The 19,804-nt window shown below is 37.6% G+C and overlaps 1 protein-coding gene across 1 annotated transcript in view; it reads left to right on the top strand.

The window, feature by feature from the left end:
• The window catches only part of FREM2 (FRAS1 related extracellular matrix 2), a gene marked incomplete at both ends in the record, with an annotated part of 129,569 nt that overhangs the window by 75,777 nt on the left and 33,988 nt on the right, over nucleotides 1-19,804 (top strand). The window contains 3 exons of the mRNA XM_080613330.1: nucleotides 1,839-1,964; nucleotides 2,895-3,146; nucleotides 19,639-19,788. Coding sequence (XP_080469456.1) covers nucleotides 1,839-1,964; nucleotides 2,895-3,146; nucleotides 19,639-19,788 — 528 coding nt within the window. The remainder of the gene's footprint in view (nucleotides 1-1,838; nucleotides 1,965-2,894; nucleotides 3,147-19,638; nucleotides 19,789-19,804) is intronic.

Below are 19,804 nucleotides of genomic sequence, written 5' to 3'. Positions count from 1 at the left end.
TTTTGGTTTACTTTAAAAGAAGGTAGGGATTTGCTGCTTTTCATATTTATTTTTTTTATTTCCTGGAATAGTGAAAGTGTATAGATCTTATCAAACCTGAATTACAGGATTTTTAAGGCAGGCTTTTACCTTAAATTATGCTAGTAGTATTTTTCAATTGGAGAAATAAAACATGGAACATAGAATCATAGAATAGTTAGGGTTGGAAAGGACCTTAAGATCATCTAGTTCCAAACCCCCTGCCATGGACAGGGACACCTCACACTAAACCATGACAACCAAGGCTTTGTCCAATCTGGCCTTGAACACCGCCAAGGATGAAGCATTCACAACCTCCCTGGGCAACCCATTCCAGTGCCTCACCACCCTCTCAGTAAAGAATTTCTTCCTTATATCCAATCTAAACTTCCCCTGTTTAAGTTTGAACCCGTTACCCCTTGTCCTGTCACTACAGTCCCTGATGAATAGTCCATCCCCAGCATCCTTATAGCCCCCTTCAGATACTGGAAGGCTGCTATGAAGTCTCCACGCAGCCTTCTCTTCTCCAGGCTGAACGGCCCCAACTTTCTCAGCCTGTCTTCATATGGGAGGTGCTCCAGTCCCCTGATCATCCTCGTGGCCCTCCTCCGGACTTGTTCTAACACGAAGAAGGGCTTTCAGTTCCATCTGTTTGGCATTCTCTGTAGTTTCCATAAAGGTTTAAAATGCCTTTTATTACTTAATTTAAACAACTATAGGCTTTTTCCTAAACTGAAATACATCACGACTGGTCTGTGGATGTGTGCTTGGGCATGTATTATGCCTTACATAACCTTACACCAATAGAATCATAGAATCATAGAATAGTTAGGGTTGCAAAGGACCTTAAGATCATCTGTTTTCAAAGAAGTCACCTGACAATTTTCAGAACATTTTTTGCCAAAGTATTCTGAAATAATGAAAATATTTGCTTTGTGCTGTCAACTGATACCACTTCATTTAATATTTTATGGAATTATATCTTGTTTGGATTGCAGTCATATTAATGAAACTGTAAAGGTTCTTATATGTATAACCACCTTTTGTTCTTGAGTTTTTGTGAGAACAAGAACAAAGTTGAACCTGAACCCCAGTAACAGCATAGAATTCAGTAATCTATTTATATGAGTATAAAATAATAAATGAGTTTAAAATGCATTTTAGTGTTTTGGTTTTTTTTTTTTTTTCCTTGAAAAAAGAGATCTGACTTGTTTTGGTCCAATACATTTTAGGGTGAGATTGCTCTCCAGACTTCACTGACTGTATTGGCTATGTTGCCTTTGAGTAAAACAGGAATGTAGACATGGAACCAGCTTATATCAAATGCCAAAGTCAAAGTAAGATAGCAAAAGTTCAGTCTTGCGTCCCTTCAATACCAAATGATTTTTACTGTGAGCTTGATAGCATAAGTTAAACAGCAGCCTTTCAGAACTGCTGCTTGTGTGTGAGCTATGCTATTGATGCTTCTGTTATTAACAATTAATAGTGAAATACCATGGAAATAATAAAAATATAGACCTTGTGGAAGAATTCTTCAAACAATGTCTTGCACCAGTAACCCTAGATAAGTCAAGTGGTTATATCAGAGACTGCTTAGTAAGTACTTCTGCATTCAGACCTAATGATCTGCTTTTCAATTCTGAAAGACTAAGAAACTCTACATCTCTCACCGTCCATATTTTTCTTAAAATTTATCCCCATTGATGATAAATATGAGTTATTTGTTGCCCTTTAGATTATGCTAAAATGCTTCTAGCTATTTTACAGGTGACTTTATGAGGTCATAAATCTACATAAACAAATGCGTCTGTTCTTTGCAGAATCAACAGTCTTTCTTCCTCAGTCCACCTATACTATTGAAGAAGACGTTGGTGAATTATTTATTCCAGTCAGAAGAAGTGGAGACGTGAGCCAGGAACTGATGGTTATCTGCTACACACAACAAGGTAACAGAATTTACTTTAGAAAAAAAAAAAAAGTTAGAAATGAAAAACAGGCAGAAAAGCAAACAGAATTGCGCTATCTATTGCATAGTGGAATTACTTATAACTGTTTGTTACATTTTTCACCTAAATATCTTCAGTTGCAACTGGAAATGTATTCATCAATGCAATCAGTCTTAGAGTATTATTGAATAAGCTGAAAAATTATCATGTTCCGAATTTCTGCCATGTATTAGGAGGTGAAGAGGATCTGTGTTCTTTATGTTTTTGCAAAGTTTTATATGCAGCCCGTTGTATCTGAAAGTGGTGGGAACTGAAAGCACTGCAATGATTGCCAAGGATATCCTTTACTTGTTTGTATCTGGAAGAAATTGGTATAAAATAATATTTGTTAATTGGCATGCTTCTCCTTTCTCTATCTTTTAGTCTCCTATTAATTATATTCACTCAGGGCATGGATTCTCTACACCCCTGCTTTTATTATAATTTTTCATCTGGAGACATGAAGCAACATTTTTGGAGAGATGATCTGCAATAAGAATATATTTTTTTTTCATCAAATTCTATCTGTTATAATTCATTTCTGGTCCACTGATATCTTCAGTGAATAAATTATACTAAAGGAGTTAACCGGTAACTCTCACAGGGTCTCCTTTGTCAGTCTGTGTCTCTTGTGATAGACTACAATATTTCTTCTGACTTAAAACCTGCAAATGAATTTGAGGAGCCATGTGCTTGCATTGCGTCAGATACAGAACTAGTTTGTCCAGAGGCCTCAGAAATATAGCCTGTACAGAGATTTCAGCCCATCTTTCACCTAAAAGTAAATAGAAATTAAAAGATACTAATGAAAATAAAATTCAGCCTCTGTGAGGAGATCATTATAATATATATTACGGTATGTATAGTGACTGTTTTCCTTTTACGCCACAGGAACAGCAACTGGCACTGCCCCAACCTCTGTACTTTCTTACTCTGACTACATATCCAGGCCCGAGGATCACAACAGCATTCTGCGTTTTGACAAAGACGAACAAGAAAAGATGTGTCGGATTGTTATCATAGATGATTCCTTGTATGAAGAGGCTGAGACCTTTGATGTTATGCTGAGCATGCCAATGGGTGGAAGAATCGGTACAGAATTCCCAAGCACTCAAATTACCATTGTACCTGACAAGGATGATGGTAAGACATCATGTAATAAAGTGATATTCCCAGTTCTGGACAAATAACATCACATTCACATCAGCACATAGAAATTGGATTTTTGCACTTCTTCCTGATGGTTAAAGTACCTGCTACTTCCATTTTGAGATTTGAAAATACTACTGGAAAGCTGTGTGGATTTTTAAAGTATTTAGCATTGGTATTTTATGGTTTCAGAAAATCACGTGAGCAGTGATTGGGAGTGAGGAGGTGCACTTTTCCATTCTACCACAGTTAACAGGTGCAATTCAATATCTCACCCTGTACGAGCATCTTAATATGTGTGATTCTGAGGTTGTGTCCACAAAGCGTTGAAGCCCATTACAGAAGCTAATAAGCTGCTAGCAGGCAAGCTATATTCCTTATGTCTAGAAGTGTCCATATATGCCTCCTTTGTCTTTTTAAGAAAGCAAATAACCAAAGGATGTTGCTTTAGAAATCATCTTAGGACATGCTGACAGAGGGATGTCCTTTGGTCAAGTGGTCAGTAGTGTTATATATTGCATTGAAACAGGCATTTCTGGTGGTGATTAGAGAGAGGTCTATGACTAAGGAGGAGTAGAATCAGCACACTGTTATCACCATTGTTATCACCATGTATTTGAAAATACTTGTAAATATTATTGTGACCTCAAGCTTCTCCTTCAGTGTCCTTAGCTTTGGTATGCCAAGTCTTTTTCTAGGAGCAGTAGCAAAAAGGTTTCCTGGTATAATTGCCCTCCTTTATGCAGAGAATTTGGGGGCTGACAGCTCAACTGCAAATTCTGTGAAAGGAATACAGATAAGCTATTTCAGTCCTTTCTATGAGGCCATAAGCCATCTATTGTGACACTGTCATGTTTCCTAAAGACTGATGTGAGGAATTATATAGCACAGTACTCTTTGAAAGTCTGATGCCAAGATAGTCGATTATTATCAGCACAGGATTTCTCCTTAGTTAAGGATATAAAAGGTGGCTCTTAAAGGCAGGAAGTTGACACCCACCTAATTGCAACTTAAATACTCAGTCTGCCTGAAATGTCTCATGTGTAATCCAGTGACAGAGGTGACTTTGTTTTCTCTGTAGAGCACTTGAGTAGTCATATAACATCAGTGATACGACAGTTTGAAATAATACTTCTTGCAAAGTAATAGATCATATATCGAATGAAAGCTGAAATATGTTTATCTGACTTTGCTGTGATAGCAAATGCAGGTTTATTTGCGTAGGTTTTTTACAACAATTTTATTTTTTGAATAATTTCGATGAATTCATTAACTTTACAGTCTCTAGATAGCAAAGCATAGAATATTGGGAGAGTAGCTGTACAGTGACATTGAATTAAAAATTAGGAAAGTTAATGAATCACAATATAGTATACAATTTAACAATTTATGAAACTCCTACAATATATTAGGGAAGTTAACAAGAAATCTCCTTTAACACTACCATTAGAAAGCATGAGAAGTAATTTGGTTTGTATACCACCATCCAGTTTTAAGTCTGATATTGCCTGCATTTATAAGCACAACTTGCCTCAATGCTACAAACTTTTAAACGGGAACTATTTAACACAAATAATAATATTAAAGGATTTATTTAAAAAGCTAGCAAAGTGTTTGACACATTAGGGTAGAACATTTTCATCAGACAAGAAATGAAACATCTACTTTTGTTGGTAAGAGTAAACAGTATTTTGGATATTGAAAGATAGGTTTGGATCATTTTTTATGAGCACTCACTTGTCTTTTTGCACCCAAATATTGCATATGCCATCTTTGAAATAGTGTGACAGAAATGCCTTTTTTGCTTTCTGTATCAGTGTAAGTACTCCCACAAAAAAGTCCAGAAGGTTCAAAAACTTACTGACAATTCACTTGCTAGTAAATTTTTCTAGCACATGCTTTTAGTTTGCACAAAAACGTAATACAGAGTAGATAAATTATAAACTGTACCTTACATATTTATCTATGTAGTCACACACATATGTACATGTGCTTATTTTAGATTGTGTGTATACACATATATTTGTGTAACGTGAGAGCAGTTTAACACCCTGGCAGTCACAATTGAAAGTCTACATAAATAAGCAGAGGATTTTAAGTGGCTTTGGTTATTATTGTTTGCAGTGAATTTTAATAAATTAAAACAGTATGCTATGTGAAATAAAAAACATTTTCTTTAGCTTTTAACAATAAAATATAATTGAGAAAAATGCCTAAAATAGAGGTAGCTGAAAGTTTTAGCATATATATATAATAGTTTATGAGCTGTAATAATGTTATCATACTAAATTCTGTTTTCCACTTTAGCCTCTTTATTTCACATCTACTGATATGTTTTTCTCATTGTTTGTTTAAATGCATCTTCTACCTAACAATGTTTCTTTGGATGAATGTCATATAGCATGTCATATATTGTGATTTCTCCAAATACTGTGACTGGATTAACATTATGCATTGACTTCTTAAGATCAAAAGATACAAACAGCAAAGGTCAAAGTTTAATACTACTACATGAGATCTTTCCTATGGAAGTCAAGTCAGCACTAGCAACTTTACCTTATCTCCTCTGGCATTCAATGCAAGTTAATTAGGAAACATTCACCTTTGGTACCTATCATCAAAGCCTTTTCTTGTTCTTTTATTTCTAGAGAAGGCCCTTAGGGTCTAATTAAAATAGCTGAGTTGCCATACAATCATGACAATAAACAAAAAAGTAAAAGAGGTGTGCTCACCTTTCTAGTGAACCAGAGTGTATTAAAGAAACTCCTGGCAGCTGAATAGAATCATAGAATCATAGAATAGTTAGGGTTGGAAAGGACCTTAAGATCATATCTAATTCCAACCCCCCTGCCATGGGCAGGGACACCCCACACTAAACCATGTCACCCAAGGCCTCATCCAACCTGGCCTTGAATGCCGCCAAGGATGGAGCATTCACAATCTCCCTGAGCAAACCATTCCAGTTTTACTGTGCTGCCAAAGCAAAATCTGAAAAAAAAAAAAATCACAATAGGTAGAATATGCACAGGTAGGTTTATGTATTGTGAAAAGTGATTTTAAAATCAGTGCTGCTGTTGGGACATCTTTTAATTTAGAAGGGACTTTTCCTGATAGGTCCTGAAGTTGGAGACAAATAAAAAGGAATAAAATTATTAAGGTAATGAAATACTCAGCAAATGAAGTTTTGCATGAAATTCAAAGTTACATGTGTCACTACAGTTTAAGCAGTAAAAATAAAAGTATGGATCTGTTGGAATCCAAGGTTATAGTTACAAACCATGAATCACTGAAAGGAAAGCATTTAGCTGAAAGACCTATTCAAATCATTCACTTTTTTGAGTGGCAGCAATCTCACTTGATATTAGCCATCTATACATTTAGACATCTCATTCAAGCAGACTATGCAAGGATCCTTTTATGGGTAATGAAAAGAGAGATGTACTCCCAGGAACCATCCCATCCTAGAAAGCGTATCTAAACTGTTGAGATCAATCACTGTAGGTACCTGCTGCATCTGAATACGTTGATTTCTGAAGGTAGGTATGAACCCTCCCTTAGAAATTTAATTTGCCATTCAACCCAAAGCTGTAAGCACTGTTAAGACTGGGCATGACGGAAGGAATTTTTTCTGATACTTTGTTAAAACAGTACCTACTATGAAACACCATTAAAAAACAAAGAGATACATAGCTATTCCTGCTTCATAAAATAATTATGATTTCTAAAGAAAAATTAAAAAAAACCTTCTTGAAATCTATAGAAATGAATACTGAAGTGTGCTTCAATAGGTGTTTAGATAATTCAAGATAAAATCCAAAACCAAAAAAAAAAACCTCAACCATTTTCCATACAAATTTAGTGTTACTAAATCTAGTCAAAATTGATGGGCTGAACTACTTGTCTTCGTATGTCTCAAGGATTTGGGGGATGAAGCAAAATCCCTGAAGAATTTGAGGTCAGTTGATTGGCTCAGGACATACATATCCTGCGTAGAGAGTTCAGCATAAAGTTCATTTGGAGGAGGCCCTTTACATGAAAGATCAATATTATGCATCTAGGGAAAGAAAGATAACGTTGCTGTGTGCTTTTCATTCCCCTCAGAAAGGGGAGCGCTGGAGTTTAGTCTCAGACCCTGAAAACACTCAGACCCCAGTCTTCCATGGAAATGCCTTAATCCCCAGGTACTTAGCAACTGAGCAAGATCAGCTTGAAAGCTGATCTCTGTTTTTCCAACTGAAGCTGTGACTCTGGGACCATTTCATATAGAGAGAGAAAAAAAAATAAGATCAAACTTAGTATTCACCTGGGAGTGAGGAGCCCGTAATTTGGTTCCAACAGTAACAGTGTTGCTGTGTTGTCTGCAACAAGTCTGATACAAATACTTCAGTCCTTGCAACAAGGCTTGCAGCCAAAACTCTGCCGTCTGGTAGTCAAATGTTTTGGGCTGCTGGTTTGGACTTTATTTTACTTACTCTGTTTTGTGTTGTGGGTAAATTTTAAAGAAGCTAAGAGGTGTGGGGCATGCAGACCTGGAAGTCTGCAGCTAAAAGAATGCTTACAATTATTTTGTTTGCTTCAAGTTTTTTGTCAGTTCTTGTCTTCACATGTGATTCTAATTCCATGCTACTGTATTTAGCGTTGCCATGACAGCACACAGCCTTACAGCCAGGCTGACAAACAGTCATCTTGTCTTAGTGGAATTGTTGAAGCCTCATGCTGTTCACAGCACGAAGTACATTAAATACATTTGTTCCACTTCGTTCAGGTCAAATGGGCAAGCAGCGTTCAGATTTCTTCTTGACATTTCTACATCAAGGCTGGGAAAGCAAAGGATTCAGGTTTATGTCAGATGTTTGCTTACCATTTTCTTTATACCTACTCAACAGAATAGATCACTCATATCATTGACATGAGAGAGGTTAACACTGTTTGAGAATATTTTACAGCTGAGGAAACTGAATCATGGTTAATGCTGAAAGCCAATATAGAGTTCAAACAGAACAGATTAATTCTTGAGTCTTCTGGAGATTTCTTAAAAACACTTGCTGTCACTCCCCCTACTGTTAAGTAAACTTTGGAAATCCTTAGACCATGTTCTGGAAACCAGTAGCCACTCACACTTGTCCAGCTTGCTTGGAGTAGTAAAGTCCATACAGACATTTATTATCAATCACCTGAAAAGAGGCAGAAAGTCAGCACTGCAATGCTACATTATAAATTTGTGCTTTGCATTGTCTCCCAGCAGGCATACAGTGTCAGCTAACTTTCAGCATGTATACTGAGCCAAATTTTGATCTGATGATAATTAAATATTCTATTAGTAACATAGTTTGTCAGAGGGACATCCTTATCTCACAAGGGTATCTGGAATCTCCTTATTTCCATGGCCTCTAATGCAAGCAATCAAATGTGTCTTTTTCTTCTTGAAAATAGGTATGCCATAACCTTAAACTGAATGAGTTATTGGTTGATCTTGGTAGTTAATATCTGCTGGTCTGTCTGTCCAGTTTTAATTACAACCTGAACACTATAGGCAGAACATGCCTGTATTACAGACTGGAGTCATGATTTGGCCAAGTATCCCTCACCATTCTCTGGAGATGACAAAAACAGCTAACTAGTTGTTCTTTTTTCCTCTCTGCAACTATCTTTAGCTGCTTTTTCCCTTTTCTATTTTTACAGTGCCTGTGGGTCTGATGCCTCTGACACTTCTGTGCTGTTTTTGTCTTCTTTTGTCTTCTCAGTAGGCAAAATCTCTGTGATTCCTCCCCTTTCCCCAGTTTGTGGCAGGTGGCCAGATTGGCAACTAATCAAGGGAAAAAGTGGAAAACAGTCAATTTATGACACATGTTATACTCCCAGTTTTCTTTGTAGTTTCTTATTACCACCAGCTCAAAAGAGTGAAAAATGTTCAGTTGATGGTGATAGCCTCAAAGATTTTGGAAGTCCCTGTTTGCTCTCTATGACAAAAATAAATCAATGTCATATCTTACAGTAGGACATTCTACAGAGGCAACCAGGTGCATTTATAATTTTCTCTTCTAACATTATCTGTTGCTGACAGTTTATTATATGTGTGTGTCTGCAGATACACATTCACACATGAGATAGATAGATATATATATATATATGAACTACGCACGTTGGATTAATCTTCACTTAGCTGCTTCATATCTAGGTATGTTGTCCAGCCTATAGATCTAGTCCATCAGAGATCTAGGCTCCTTTGATAGGTAAGGAAGACAGATCATGACCTCCAGACGGTACTCGGTCCATCTACTTCAAATGGCTCTTTTACCTCAGCTGGTGGAACAGCATATCTCTAAGCCTTCACTACTGCAGATTCTTAAATGGTTACCTTAAATATGCATTGTTACATTTCTTTATGAATTACAGTAGTATTTCTGGAAAAGTGTTGAAATATCGAAAACAGCTTTTGAGGTTTGTACTCAAAATAACTAAAATAGTTGATAAGCAGTAGGTGCAAAATTACATGAACTGCAGAAAATGGATCCTTTCTGTTAGCTCTAGAATGAGTTAAATGAAATGGTGCTCTTACGTATATTGATGTTCTTTTCCAGAGCTTAATGGATCATTATTCTATGACAGGTCACTTGAGTACACTGAACATCTTCCTCTCTCCTGTATTGCTGTAGCATGTTGTAATTTTTATGGCTTTCGTCTTTGTACTGCAGATCTTATATCTATTATAAACTCTTTGAAAGTGTAATGAATGCCTAGCAAACCATTCTAAATTTATCATTTGTTCTTGATTGCTTGTGATTGGAGGGAGTGAATTTAATGACTGAGTGCTTTGTGTGTTTAAGGTTTGGGTAATCAAGTTGGTAGGACATCTTGGTGCATTCCATTTTCTTAATGTTTCTTCAGATCATATTGCTTCCTCCAAAGCTCCTTATACTGAGACTTGCCATTTTGCTTGTCTGTCTTTGAACACCCAAAAGATACTGAACAACAGAGTAACCACTGTACCCCACTGATTTTTAATCACATTGATTCGCCTTTTGAATGTCTAAATCCTCAAAGGATTAACTCAGTTATTGTCTCACATTACTGTCTGTCAAGAAAGAAACACCCTTCTCTTCCCTCCCACGTGAACAGGGTCAGAAGTCCAAAAGAGAGAATTCAAGAACTTTTAACATACAGCAGAGCATATTTTCTTTTATTAGAGCTCTGGTTTCGTGGTCTGGTAAATCCGGCTGTGGATCTATTTTCATTTCTGTTCTGTCTTCTCTGCTGAGTCCCACCCTAAGCATTGGCTCCTCTAAAGGGAGCTTGGAAGTTCTCTTGTATAATTTTCTTCTCAGGCCTCAGTGAGCTAAATGTGTTCTCATTGTATGTGAGCACAAAAGCCTGTAAGAAATTCTTTCTGCCAGTTAAGCAAACTTAGCATAACTAGCATTGTAACTGAATAGTAAAAGTGCAAAAATGTAAAGTCAAAATTGGGTCAGTGTCTTTCTTAGCCTCTCTTGTGATTTCGTCAAGATGTCTCCAATCCAAAAAAAATCTGTGTATACATATAAGCAGAAGACAGATTTAATAACTATCCACAAGAATGGGCAGAATCATAATTTTCTTTGTTGTACAAGCTGTGCCAGAAGTCATATACAAATACTAAAGGCTGCCTGGAAAATAAAGTATTTTACATTTCTTGATTATGCTATTCCTCTTTATGCAACGTTTGTAGTAATGATAGTTATAAGAATAGCGCCTCCCTTCTTCATTTCTTCTTCAATGAACCAAACACAGTTGTTGCTTTGGTAAGATTCATATTTTTAATTCACTTGGTTAAAATTAATTTAACAGCCTTACTTCTGTGCCTGGTAAGATCATGGAATGTACCTTCTAGAAGACATGTAGACGGAAGACAGGGACGTGATTAGAGACAGCCAACATGGCTTCACCGAGGGCAAATTAAGGAGTGACTACATTAGTGGGCATAGGTGGTGCTACAGATGTCATCTACTTAGACTTCTTCAAGGCCTTTGATACAGTACCCCCAATATTCTTACCTCTAAACTGGAGAGATACGGGATTGATGGAGGGACCATTAGGTGGATGAGAAATTAGCTCTATGACCACATACAAATATTCATATGCAATGTTTCAATGTCCAAACGGAAACCACTAATGAGTAGTGTTCCTCAAGTGTCTCTATTTGTACCAGTACTACTTAATACCTTCATCAGTGATATAGTGGGATTTAGTGCACCCTCAGCAACTTTGATGATGGCACCAAGATGAGTGGTACAGTTGATAGGCTCAAGGGAAGGGAAGCCATTCAGAGAGACTTGTCAGGTTCGAGGGTGGGCCAGCCCAAACCTCATGAAGTTCAACAAGGCCATGGTCCTGCACCTGAGTTGGGGCAATCATTAGTATCAGTACAGACTGGGGGATAAATGGTATCCCCCACTGTGCAGAAACACTTGGGGTTGGGAATACTGGTTGATGAAAAAATGGGCATGAGCCAGCAATGTGTACCTCGCAGCTGGGAAAGCCAACCATATCCTCCTGGCCTGCATAAAAAGTGTGGCCAGCAGGTCAAGGGAGGTGATTATTCCCCTCTGCTCTTGTGAAACCCCACCTGGAGTACTGCATGCAGCTCTGGAGTACTCAGCACAGAAAAGACATTAATCTGTTGAAGTGTGTCCAGAGGAGGGCCACAGAGATGAACAGGGGCCTGGAGCACCTCTTCTACGGAAAAGGCTGAGGGAGCTGGGGTTGTTCAGCCTGGAGACGAGGAGGCTCTGGGGAGACCTTAGAGCAGCCTTTCAGTAACTAAAGGGGACTTATAAGAAAGCTGGGGGGAGACTTTTTACCAGGAACTGTAGTGACAGGACATGGGGCAACCATTTTAAACTGAAAAAGGGTAGATTTAGATTGGACATAAGGAGGAAATTTTTTAGGATGAGGGTGATGAGACACTGGAACAGGTTACCCACAGAAGCTGTGGATGCCCCATCCCTGCACATGTTTAAGGGTAGGTTGGATGGGGCTCTGAGCAACCTGATCTCATTGAAAATGTCCATGGCAGAGGGGTTGGATTAAATGAGCCCTTGCAAATATACTTGTTACTTTCAGACCTTTTCTACAGAGTGATTTTTCTGCAAGGCCCAGTAGTGAACTAATTACTCAGTTAAAATGTGAAAAACACATTTAGAGATGACTACATGCTATATCTTTATGTAGCCTAATTTCTAAAATGCTGCTCAGCTTCTCATACCATTTCTGTTTGTAGGATTCCTCATTTGGTATCTCATGTACGAATCACTAACTGTGAGCTCCTTCACACTTGTCCTCCTTGTGTGTGGTATATTTAAATACTGCTGCCAAGCCTCCATATTTGTCTGCCTGCCTCTGTTTCATCCATGCATTGAGAATTTGTTACTGATGTATTTCCTGTGCCTCTTCCGTAAAAATAATCTCATTCTTTCTAAAGCTAGAACATGTAGAAGATTCTGAGTTGGTTTCATGCCATGTGGGAGGTCTTGCCAGGAGGAAAATGGTATTGGAAAGTCAGATGTTTGCTGCAGGCCAAACTATCACATATGGGTGTGTCCCCAAATTCCAAAGTGTTTGTTTCTTCAGCTATTGGCCTTTATATGTTTATTTACGTTGGTAAATGAGGCAGTTATCTATATTATGGAATAGTTTGGGCAAGTAGTTGGAGCTTGATGTTCTTGTAGCAGGAAAAATCTTTTGGCCCTGTCCTCAGACTCTGAACACAGGAAAAGCTCCTCTGATACCTGTGATAGTCCCAGTGGTCTGTAGGTTATATTTTGAGGGTGCGTGCCAGGATCAGAACAATACTACTTCTACTAATAAATATTTTCACATATATGTTAGTTCACATATATATGAATTTGGTATTTTGGAAAGGTAACAATATTTTTCAACCAACCAAAAAGGTAAATGAATTGCTTCCGAGTGAAGGTCATTTATAATAGTCAACCTTACCCATCAGCCTTTCTCCTGTAAATGCCAGTTATAGCTGTAAAACAGCTTAAGACTGTTTATTACTAGCTTGTACGTAAGTTAAATGTTGAAAAATTAATCTTTAAAGCCACTCATCTCGAACAAGTTGAGCTACAGCATGGCTTCATATACTCAGATGTCTTTACTGTCCATGTTTCAGACTTACTCTGTAGCTCATCTAGTTATTACTGAACCATTATGAACTGCAACCTGTCATTAGATGAAATCAGAATTGGCTCTGTTCTTCAGGCTGCAAAGCATGCTGCAGGCTCTCTCTGCAGCAAAGATGGGCCTGAGAAGAAGAGTAGGTGACCAGAGATGTGGAATCACTGTACCCATCTTACTGCCATCCTCCTTCTTGAAGCTAGGGCTGTAGTCTACCTCCTTTACTGTGCTAGTTTGCTCATATTTGAGTTTTAATTAGTCATGTAGCAGAGAAGTTAGATGTGAATGCCAGGCCCTTGTACTGTGGTACTGTGCATAGAGAAACTAAAACACGGATGCACTTTACTAGAAAAGATGAGTTAAAATGTAAAGGTCTATACTGAATTAGTATGTTTCTTGAATTAATCAAAGTAAATTTCATAACAGTTATTGATCTCGATTCACACTGTGTTACTCTACTGAAATTATGGGGTTAAATGGCATAAAATGAGAGTAATTTAATGATGAGTAGTCCAGTCAATCTACAGCATTTCCTCTGTAGGTAAAAAAAAATTGGGTGTTTTTCTTACGAAATAGAACTGGGTTTGGTAAAGATTGTATTAGTTTGAGTCTGTTCTTTTATGTGTTACAACATTTGCTGTATACTTTAAAAAATCATTATAAGTTGGTAGACAGAAATGAGCTGTTGAGACAAATGGAAATACAGACATTATTTGCTTGAGATAATGTGTGTGGCAATTTGGCTGCAACTAACAATTTTTATTCTGAGATGAATTTACTTTTTGGTTGCAAAAGTTCTGGCAACAGTGCTAAGATGATGAAAGCTGTTAAGATTACAACATATGAATTTCAAAAGTAATCTATTTCAATCACATCAAATAAAAAGCTATTGGCATTTCCACAATAGTACCTGCTCAAAAACCAAGCTCTGACTGAAATCTTGACTCCTGCTTCTACAGCATTCAGCAAAAATAAATGACTTGGCAAATTAAATTCATTGTGTCAAGCTCAGTTGCTTGCGTAGCTTTAAGTATGTATAAATAGCTGTAGAATGGTGCTACCTGGTTTCATATGTTAAAGTCCTCTTTGACAATATCATAATACATGTTTTTGTAATGGACAATTTTTCTGAGCTTTTCTTTTGCTCCCATTAGCAAGCATATATGAGAGAACATACAGAAGTTGACCTTTACTGCTATTAAACAGGAAATGTCCATTCCTTTGCAAAATTAATGGAACTCTTGTTTTTAACTGGTCTATATATATCTCACCCACTTCACATTTGGAAGGGTCAAGTCTCTTGTGTTATAGACTCAGCAGCTCAGTCATTTAATGCTAGCTGTGATACTGAAATGCAAGTAAGCATTGTGTAGGGATGTATGCATTGTGTGGGTATGAGCCAGATAAGGTTCAGAGTAAATCTGCTGTGTTTGTTGTTATGTACAAGCTAACTAGCTATGTCAACCATAGGGGCTTATTATTTTGGACTCAGCATTGCACTAGCACGTCTAGACTTTACCAGAACAGGCTAGTAGGCTTACAAAGCATTGTTTTGCACCCTCTTCATTACCATAATGTTCACATCATAGCCTTTTTTGTACTGTGCATGGAAAGAAGGAAGACAAGTCTTTTAGGAATGAATAGTTTGACACCCCTAGGAAAAGATCAACCATGAGTCTGGTTGTAATGACTGCTTCTCCTACTTCCATTATCTAAATGTCAGACTGACAGGTCTGTTTTCTTCTATTATTTCTCTCTTCCTGAGAATATATACATATATGTATGTATCTCTCACTGGAAGCATATATCACTGAAAATCACTTTAGTATTAAGGCTTATCAGGCTTTCAACACGGAAGATTCTGTTCTTTTGTGTTTGTCCTAACTATCCTGCCTTACGTATTACTTGCACTAGCAGCCCAAACTGATCATGTGCCTTGCGTATCTTACAACAAACTTATTCTTTTGCCATGTCACTCTAAAGTAGACTATGGATATAATTTTGAAAACAAAAGCCTCCTTGGAAATAAGCAGCTTTGTGCTATCTCATTTATTTTCTGATGTACATTCCAAAATAGACCTATTTCTAACCACGTAAGAGGTGTGTTTATTTTCCTGCTTGATGACTGACTGGTGCTGTAGTTGATGTACACTCCTGACTGTGTAAGTACAAAGGCAAGACAAACTTTAATTTCTGTTCCAAGAAACCTGGAACTAAAGCTCCTAACCTTTCTCCTCTGATTATTGTAACTTCATGCCAGTGAGATCTGTGGGTCTGAATTAAAAAAAACCTCTAAAAAAACCTTTCTCTTATTTCTGTAAAAGGAACCATTAAATTTGCAGTGGTCTCTCTTCAGAGTGATTACTAGATTAAATATCTGCTGTGAGCCCACAGTCATTGAGCAGAGTGTTTTCCAGCCATGACCTGAGAAAGACAATGCTTTCCCTGTTAGTGACTTGGCTTTGCTACTTCCCCTGGGGAGCTACTAACACAGCTTACAGGAAATGAACTTACAAAACATTTGTAAGGATTTGTTTCCTAGGATGGGTAACCATGTAGAATGTGTCTTTCACTGATGATACATGCCTCAAAAAGTGTGAAAAACTTACTCTGGAATACTAGGCAACTGTAACTGAGGGTTTAGACTTTTTTACATTTGGCTGTGACTACAGGAACAAACAGTGCATGAGGATTCTTCTTCAGCAGCAGTAAAGCAAGCATTAAGATAACACTACAAGAAACTAACAACATTTTCTTTTATATCTTCCATTTGGTTTAAGGCAGATCCTCTAAGTTCCCTGTGTAGTCAGTGAGTAGAAGGGAAAGCTTTCAGATGTCTTTGGGTTTTTCTCACTGCAATGAGTGAGCCATTCCACCTCTCCTGCACGCTCATTATGCTGGAAAACCTCCTGGAGTGGCCTGCATTTGCCCTTGCAAACTGAGAGCAAGCAGGCTGTGATTGTGAGTTATCTCTCACTTAAGAGCTTCAAATGTGGTGCAGCCAAGTCCAGATCTGTTTCCAGAACTACTGGGACATCAGTATAAAGAGAACAGAATTATAAGAATGAGATTAGACTTGGGAAAGTGTGCTAAATTTTAAAAATACTTGTTCAAGAAATTACATGTATTAGATTTGATAATATTTTTAACTGCCTTTATCTAACTGTTGGCACATTCATAACCATTTGGTCTTAGTAGGCATTCTGTATTTTCAAATCCTAAAAGCTGGATGAGTCTTTGAGAATTTTAGAGGATAATTGTATGTCTGAAATATGACATTTCTTTGCAGATCTGATATCCAGTTCTGAAGTATCCTTTCATCAAAGTTAATAATAGTTATACAAAAAGGTCTGGAGAGAGTATCCTATTCACCTATTAAAAATATTTCAGATAAGAGTCCCAAATATAAACACAACTATTGACAACCCACTCATTATAGGCAAATAATGTAAGATTGATGTGTGTCTGCCTGTGCACACAGACACACATTTAAATACACATAATGCTGACTAAAAAAATAAATAAATTTGAACTGAAAACCTTCTTATCTTCCAAAGTTAGACATTTGCCAAGTTTATCTTTCATCCTGCTAAGGCTGATGAACTTGAACTCTGCTCAAGCAAATCTATGAATCTGCACTATTTTTCAGTAAATGCATCCAGTTCCATCAATTTGTAACACTCCATGATATTAGTTTTAGCAAGTAAGAAGATAATCAGGTGCATTTTTTTCACTGATGTGGGATATTAACAGATGTCTTTGCTTGGGTTTTAATTTTTTATTTTGTCAATTGTGAAATACAGGAAATATCTTGGAAGCAGAAGAGAAAAATCTTTTCTCCAAATCTTCCAATTTAACTCTTAAGTGTAATTCCAAAATGCTTATTAACTGCTAGTTTCTCAGATGAAGTTTTGGCTTACTAATAACTGAGTAACTACATTATATTACTTCTGCTTAGTTTTAAATTCCTATTTTACACTGTTATTTTTTCTATCAAAATAAATAAGCTATCAAAATAAATAAGCTATCTATGATTCTATGATTCTATGATTCTATCTACCACAGAGGAGATTGTTGCCATGCACTGTGTAGTCAGTCAGATTGTTCTCAAGTACTTCAGAAAAACATAGGTGTTTTGTCTGTCTGGTTATCCTACAAGTCTCTCCAAAACCTTCAAAATACTATCTCTTCACAATATTTGGCTTTATTGAATCATAGAATCATAGAATAGTTAGGGTTGGAAAGGAACTTAAGATCATCTAGTTCCAATCCCCCTGCCATGGGCAGGGACACATCACACTAAACCATGTCACCCAAGGCCTCATCCAACCTGGCCTTGAACACCGCCAAGGATGAAGCATTCACGACCTCCCTGGGCAACCCATTCCAGTGCCTCACCACCCTCTCAGTAAAGAATTTCTTCCTTATATCCAATCTAAACTTCCCCTGTTTAAGTTTTAACTCATTACCCCTTGTCCTGTCACTACAGTCCCTGATGAATAGTCCATCCCCAGCATCCTCATAGGCCCCCTTCAGATACTGGAAGGCTGCTATGAGGTCTCCACGCAGCCTTCTCTTCTCCAGGCTGAACAGCCCCAACTTTCTCAGCCTGTCTTCATATGGGAGGTGCTCCAGTCCCCTGATCATCCTCGTGGCCCTCCTCTGGACTTGTTCCAACAGTTCCATGTCCTTTTTATGTTGAGGACACCAGAACTGCACACAATACTCCAAGTGAGGTCTCACGAGAGCAGAGTAGAGGGGCAGGATCACCTCCTTGGACCTGCTGGTCATGCTCCTTTTGATGCAGCCCAGGATACAGTTGGCTTTCTGGGCTGCGAGTGCACGCTGCCGGCTCATGTTCATTTTCTCATCGACCAACACCCCCAAGTCCTTCTCCACAGGGCTGCTCTCAATCTCTTCTTTTCCCAACCTGTAGCTGTGCGTGGGATTGCTCCGATCCAGGTGTAGGTGAGCTCAGTTGTAGTCCAAAGCAGGTTCTTCAATTCCAAAACTTTTGTTCCATTGTAATAGAAGCCATAGGCTTTGCAACATACAAAAAATCTTCAGTAAATTTGACTGAATTATGGAAATTACTTATCATTAAAAAGGATTTATGTCTCCTTCTTTGGGTATTTTGTACCTGTTGTGTGTGCTAGGCATAGCTCTGTAGAACCATAGTCTTTTCTGGTAATTTTCTTTGAATTGTTTCTTTTTTTTTTTTTTTTTCCTGTGCTTGATGGAGGGGAAATATTCCTAGTGCCACTGATAGAATGCTGATTGATTGCTACGATCTTTGTCAATTTGGGTTGGTATTTTCAAGCACATTTGTGGTTTTGTAACCTCATGTTTATAACAAATTCTTACTAGGCAGCATAAGAAAATTGTGATGAAATACAAAGAGAATTTGTGTAGGTCTTCAAATTACATCCCAGGTATTGGGGAAAGCAGGTAAGATTCATGATGCTCAATGGGAAAATTGAGGCACTGACTGTCTGTGCTTACTCTTATATGTTAGAAACAGGAGTGGAAGCACTAGAAAAGGGAAGCTGATATACATGCAGGATGAAGCTGGGCTACGTTTTTAAGCCCAGTTTCTTTGTGAAATTGCTGTGGGTAGAAAAACTGGAAAAGGGAAGAAAAAATGAGGATAAACAATATGTCTGTTGAGTGGGATAACACTTAACTTCCTTTCCTTTTTGCTCTTCTTTCTTATAGACTATGAAACTTAAATATTAACATAACAGACTATTCACATTCCAGTTTACATGAAATAAGATTGATTTTGTTTTAAATGCTAGATGTGGGGGAACTAAAATGAAGTGTTTGCCACTTTGGTTAGCTGGAAAAAAAATTCCAAAAGCAGCTCCAGTTATATATCATGTTCCAGTCTGGTTTTAAAACAGTAATCTATGAGAACATTCAAGTTGAGGTTTCATTATCCATATTCACCTTTGTCTGTTTGCACCAAAATGAAAAATGTAAGGATTTTCTGGCTTCTACATGGGACTCAGCTCAAATAAGTTTAATATAACACATTTGGTTGTGCACACAGATTCATACCTCTGCTGACACACAAAGTTGAAAATGTGGGAGGCAAGAAAAGGAGCGCAGCGCTTGTGTAACAACAACTGTCCCAACACAGGCAAACCAATACTTGAAAAGAAACCAAAAATACCTAGAAAAAAATCTAAACCTAAAAAAAAAAGCTTTATTTCACTTACTGAAAAGTGTGAAACTTTCTCCATTGTCTAGTGTGTATTTTATGCTCTCTTGTTACCTTCAGTGTATGATAAAGAAACATTTATGCACATTATTCTTCTCTCACCAGAACCAGTATTCTACTTTGGAAATGATGAATATTATGTTGATGAGAGTGCTGGCTATATTGAGGTACATGTCTGGAGGACTGGAACTGATCTGTCTAAAGCTGCCTCTGTTACAGTGAGGTCTCGCAAATCTGAACCAGTAACTGCAGAGGGTAAGTTACTGTTTTG

This window comes from Psittacula echo (assembly GCF_963264785.1).
Source record: "Psittacula echo genome assembly, chromosome: 3".
NCBI lineage: Eukaryota > Metazoa > Chordata > Aves > Psittaciformes > Psittacidae > Psittacula > Psittacula echo.
This window is presented reverse-complemented; position numbering and strand designations above follow the sequence as displayed.